Here is a 6,000-nt window from a genome sequence, read left to right as displayed (position 1 = left end):
ATCTTCCCCATTATCCTCAGTGTATTTAAACCTGTTTTCTCTGTTTGTCTGTTGCCAGTTCATTTTGTTTGTCAAATTTACCAGCATTTTCACCTTGCTCCTGTCTGGTTCTAGTTCCTGTTTTCTAGTTTTCACGTTTTTTTTAACCTTTCTGCCTGCCCTGACCCTGTTCTGTACCTCGTCACACCACACTGGATTATTAACCTCTGCCTTACCTGACCCCGAGACTGCCTGCTGTTCTTTACCTTAGGGACTCTAATCTGGATTACTGACCCCTGCCTGCCCTTGATCTGTCGTTTTGCCTGCCCCCTGTTCTAGTAATAAACTTGTGTTACTTCGACACTGTATGCTTCTGGGTCTTCTCCTAAAATGTGATAGACTGCTTACAGGGTAAAGGCGTCAGCAGGCTTCAGTTTGGCTGGCGCCTAGCTGAACTCGGCTAGCCGAACTGAACAAAAAAATCGGCAACAGTACTGTTTGTCCATTTTGAGATGCCGTAACCAGTATACACCTCCTCAAAATAGTCAGATTTGTTCTAAGATACTGTAACTCAAGAAATCTGTCATTCATTTTGACATTTTTTCAGAGGAGATCTTAGTCATGCAATTGTCCATCTAAAGATGTTTGGTGCAGTATTTCTCAATGAAAACTCTTGCATGAAAATGAGTCATCTCTCGTTGAACGACAACAAAGACTTTATTGAAAAATCCCTACTGTTGACCAATCACGGACGAAGGGGCGTAGACTTCGGCTCAACTTCTGCTTGCATCCAGAAAAATGTTGTGCCTGAACAACCTAAACAACCTTCACCAATGTCCAAAACAAACAACGTCACAAAATGTCATCATAATATAAGCACAAACTCTTCCGAACTGTTTTGGCTGGGAAGCATGCGGACGCCTTAAGAAAACCAAGTCATTTTATAGTTTGGGTGAACTACCCTTTAAAAGTGAAATCTCTGTATCAGAGTATCCATATAGACAATGTTAGTGAGTGTGTGTGTGTCCTCTTAAACAGTGACAGTAATGTTATTGTGTTGGCGTCCATCAACCAGTGATATCTGTGTTTCAGTGATATACATGTGTGTAGCTTGTTCTTGGTCACAGCCTCCTGCTCTCCAGCTGGAAGTCCGCTTTCTGTTTCTGTTTCTCCATCATTGTCTCCAGCTCTGTGGATTTGCGGACATCCTAATAGAAATGGAGAGATAGACCGAGAAAGAAAGGAAGAAATACAGTCTGTTAAGGCGCTAGTAGTTACTTTGCTAACATTAGGGAGCTAGTAGTTACTTTGCTAACATTAAGGAGCTAGTAGTTACTTTGCTAACATTAGGGAGCTAGTAGTTACTTTGCTGACGTTAAGAAGCTAGTAGAGTTACTTTGCTAACGTTAAGAAGCTAGTAGAGTTACTTTGCTAACGTTAAGGAGCTAGTAGAGTTACTTTGCTGACGTTAAGGAGCTAGTAGAGTTACTTTGCTGACGTTAAGGAGCTAGTAGTTACTTTGCTAACGTTAAGAAGCTAGTCTGTAGCAAAGCACAGTAATGAAAGGTCAAGTCACTAATGGTTGGTCAGATTATAAAATGTGAGTGAACTACTCTCACTTCCAGTGAGACAGTATGTGCTGTGATATTGTAGTGAACTCAGGGGGAAGCCCAGACTGGGACTCCAACCCAAGTCCAGCTAACACCTAGCAACCTCGTCAAGAGGTTCAGACCTCTTGGCGTAACGGTCATTACCCCCTTCCTTCTGGAGAGTGTATCCCCACGCTTTACCAAGTCCCTCATGTGTACACACCTCTCCGATGGAGGTGCCTTCCTTGAGTCATCCCCCTTCTGACATGTAGTCCTGGCCACAGTGTAGCAAATTCAGGGATAGCCCAAACCGGGACTCTAACCCTGGTCCAGTGACTGTCAAGCTAACACCCTAACCATTACACCAAGAGGTCTGAACCTCTTGAGGAAGTCTCTAGGTGTTGGATTAAGGTTCTACAATATATTGGTTAGATTCCAAAATGGAAATGACTCACTTCATTCCCTTCATTCAATAAAACAGAAAGTATAGTCCGTTTAACATAACTTGACATTTCAAACAACCTTGTCCATCCAACAATATATTGTATGAGATTCATGTGTTACACATCTAACACCAGTCCGTCATTAGAAGTATTAATTCATCTACACCCAGAAACTCCCAGAGACTCCCAGTCACACTGAATAGGAAAGAGGAGAGAGAAGGAGGGATGGAAGAGGAGAGAGAGGAGAAGGAGGGACGGAAGAGGAGTGAGAGGAGAAGGAGGGAGGGAAGAGGAGAGAGAGGAGAAGCAGGGAGGGAAGAGGAGAGAGAGGAGAAGGAGGGAGGGAAGAGGAGAGAGAGGAGAAGGAGGGAGGGAAGAAGAGAGAAGGAGGGAGAGAAGAGGAGAGAGAGCGGGAGAGAAGGAGGGAGGGAAGAGGAGAGAGAGGAGAAGGAGGGAGGGAAGAGGAGAGAGAGGGAGAGAAGGAGGGAGGGAAGAGGAGAGAGAGGAGAAGGAGGGAGTGAAGAGGAGAGAGAGGAGAAGGAGGGAGGGAAGAGGAGAGAGAGGAGAAGGAGGGAGGGAAGAGGAGAGAGAGGGAGAGAAGGAGGGAGGGAAGAGGAAAGAGAGCGGGAGAGAAGGAGGGAGAGAAGAGAAGAGAGAAAAAAGCATGGGAACCAAGGATCTATCTATAATGTGAGAGTTATGTCAACCAGAAGAGAAGGAATCAGAGGGAAATGAGAAATAAGAGGATTAATGAGGAAGTGATGTGTTTTGATACAACACTATAAGAGTTGTGATGAGAATGGGGTTGCCAGTGTATGAGGCTGCCAGTGTATGAGGCTTCCAGTCAATAGGGTTGCCAGTCAATAGCATTGCCAGTCAATGGGGTTGTCAGTCAATGGGGTTGCCAGTCAATGGTGTTGCGAGTTAATAGGGTTGCTTGTACCTCCAGTAAAGCCTTCTGCACCATCATCTGGCTGTACACTCTGGCACCCTCCTCTGGTGAAAACATACGCAGGTCCTCTTTACTCAGGGCGAAGAGCTCAGCACCAGTGAGTCTCCCCAGCAGTGTTACTGTCCTGAATGGAGAGAGAGATAAGGAACAGTAAGGTGGTTAGAAGTGTTACTGTACTGAACGGAGAGAGATAAGGGACAGTAAGGTGGTCAGAAGTGTTACTGTCCTGAATGGAGAGAGAGATATGGGACAGTAAGGGGGTCAGAAGTGTTACTGTCCTGAATGGAAAGAGAGATAAGGGATAGTAAGGTGGTCAGAAGTGTTACTGTCTTGAATGGAGAGAGATAAGGAACAGTAAGGTGGTCAGAAGTGTTACTGTCCTGAATGGCGAGAGAGATATGGGACAATAAGGTGGTCAGACATGTTACTGCCCTGAATGGAGAGAGAGATAAGGGACAGTAAGGTGGTCAGAAGTGTTACTGTCCTGAATGGAGAGAGATAAGGAACAGTAAGGTGGTCAGAAGTGTTACTGTCCTGAATGGAGAGAGAGACATGGGACAGTAAGGGGGTCAGAAGTTTTACTGTCCTGAATGGAGAGAGCGATGGGACAGTAAGGTAGTCTTTATTATGGCCATGTTAGAAAGGATAGACGTGTGACAGAAGTATAGTGTATATCAAGTATACTGTAGTAGATTGAACTAGCTCCACTACACCCACTCACGGCTCAGTGAAGCCCTTCCCTCTCAGCCAGCCCTCTACCTCCGCAGGAGGGGAATGGTAGTCCAGGGGGGCCGAGGTGTCTGTGGTGCGGGGGATCACTAGGGGACGGATGGAGCCCGCCCTGCCGTTGGCCAGCCGCTGGAGGAGCTCATCGTTCACCATAAAGCCTGTGTACAGGGGTCACACACACATTTAATGTCAGTGAAGAATGTGCACATACTGTGTACACACACTGTTACAAGCATGTTCTCACTTATAAACATGTATTCTATCACACACACACAACTACACACGCGCGCGCACATCTACACGCACGCACGCACACACACACACACACACATTGACTACACATTGACTACACAGCTTTAGGGTTAGACATTACATTGACTACATTGACTTGGACTACACAGCTTTAGGGCTAGACATTACATTGACTACATTGACTTGGACTACACAGCTTTAGGGCTAGACATTACATTGACTACATTGACTTGGACTACACAGCTTTAGGGTTAGACATTACATTGACTACATTGACTTGGACTACACAGCTTTAGGGTTAGACATTACATTGACTACACAGCTTTAGGGTTAGACATTACATTGACTACATTGACTTGGACTACACAGCTTTAGGGTTAGACATTACATTGACTACATTGACTTGGACTACACAGCTTTAGGGTTAGATATTACATTGACTTGGACTTCACAGCTTTAGGGTTAGACATTACATTGACTACATTGACTTGGACTACACAGCTTTAGGGTTAGACATTACATTGACTACATTGACTTGGACTACACAGCTTTAGGGTTAGACATTACATTGACTACATTGACTTGGACTACACAGCTTTAGGGTTAGACATTACATTGACTACATTGACTTGGACTACACAGCTTTAGGGTTAGACATTACATTGACTACATTGACTTGGACTACACAGCTTTAGGGTTAGACATTACATTGACTACATTGACTTGGACTACACAGCTTTAGGGTTAGATATTACATTGACTACATTGACTTGGACTACACAGCTTTAGGGTTAGATATTACATTGACTACATTGACTTGGACTACACAGCTTTAGGGTTAGATATTACATTGACTTGGACTTCACAGCTTTAGGGTTAGACATTACATTGACTACATTGACTTGGACTACACAGCTTTAGGGTTAGACATTACATTGACTACATTGACTTGGACTACACAGCTTTAGGGTTAGATATTACATTGACTTGGACTTCACAGCTTTAGGGTTAGACATTACATTGACTACATTGACTTGGACTACACAGCTTTAGGGTTAGATATTACATTGACTTGGACTTCACAGCTTTAGGGTTAGACATTACATTGACTACATTGACTTGGACTACACAGCTTTAGGGTTAGACATTACATTGACTACATTGACTTGGACTACACAGCTTTAGGGCTAGACATTACATTGACTACATTGACTTGGACTACACAGCTTTAGGGTTAGACATTACATTGACTACATTGACTTGGACTACACAGCTTTAGGGTTAGACATTACATTGACTACACAGCTTTAGGGTTAGACATTACATTGACTATATTGTAGTCATTTAACCCATTTTACCAGAGGGATCTAGAGTGGGTGGATATTATCAGGAGGCTTAGCAACATGATACAGAACATGCAGGTATAACACAACCACTAAACCTTTAGAAGTAGCCAGCCGGTCTGCAGTGCTATGAACAGAAAACACAGTGTCTGATAAGAGTAGTGCTATTCTGAATCCCAAATGGCACCCTATTCCCTATATAGTGTACTATTTCTGGTATTGAATTGTATAAAAAAAAGAGTAGTGCACTATATAGGGAATAGGATTGTTAAAACAGCCACACATTCAGATTTAGTTATTCTCTATACACCCCTAGTTTGTCCCTTTATTTACAATGCCTGACAGCTCATCAGTCAATCACCCCTAACTTTCTACCCAATCAGAGACATTCTCTTCCACCTGTTAGTTGTAAGTCCCGCCTCCAGCCAGTGAGTTGCAGTGATGGAAAGTTTGGCTCTTTTTACTGACTCGGATCTTTCAGACTCGTTCAGTCAAAATAACAAATGTTTTGACTCATTAGGTTCATTTGAGTCAGTAATGCCCAGAGCGTGCAGGACCCCCTACCGGCGAACAATGAACTGAAAACTCAAAAACCGTATGATTCTATAAGCCTCTCATTCACATGTTGTTCACCATAAGGGGCTTATTGGAGCTGTGTGACTGAGACATGTCAAAGGTTTAAAACATCTATGTTTACTGATTACTAAACATAC

General features: G+C 43.6%; 1 protein-coding gene across 2 annotated transcripts in view; it reads right to left on the bottom strand.

The window, feature by feature from the left end:
- Positions 1-657: 657 nt before the first annotated feature.
- LOC118937785 (epidermal growth factor receptor kinase substrate 8-like protein 1) overlaps positions 658-6,000 on the bottom strand; it is a 31,978-nt gene continuing 26,635 nt past the window's right edge. For both annotated transcript variants that reach the window (XM_036939252.1, XM_036939251.1), the window contains exons 13-15: positions 3,685-3,850; positions 2,955-3,087; positions 658-1,187 (exon numbers count right to left, since the gene is read on the bottom strand). In XM_036939252.1, the coding sequence (XP_036795147.1) occupies positions 1,101-1,187; positions 2,955-3,087; positions 3,685-3,850 (386 nt within the window). In that variant the 3' untranslated portion in view covers positions 658-1,100. The remainder of the gene's footprint in view (positions 1,188-2,954; positions 3,088-3,684; positions 3,851-6,000) is intronic.

Source organism: Oncorhynchus mykiss, chromosome 12 (assembly GCF_013265735.2).
Source record: "Oncorhynchus mykiss isolate Arlee chromosome 12, USDA_OmykA_1.1, whole genome shotgun sequence".
NCBI lineage: Eukaryota > Metazoa > Chordata > Actinopteri > Salmoniformes > Salmonidae > Oncorhynchus > Oncorhynchus mykiss.
The sequence above is the reverse complement of the archived record's forward strand: the minus strand, read 5'-3'. Positions and strand labels throughout refer to the sequence as shown.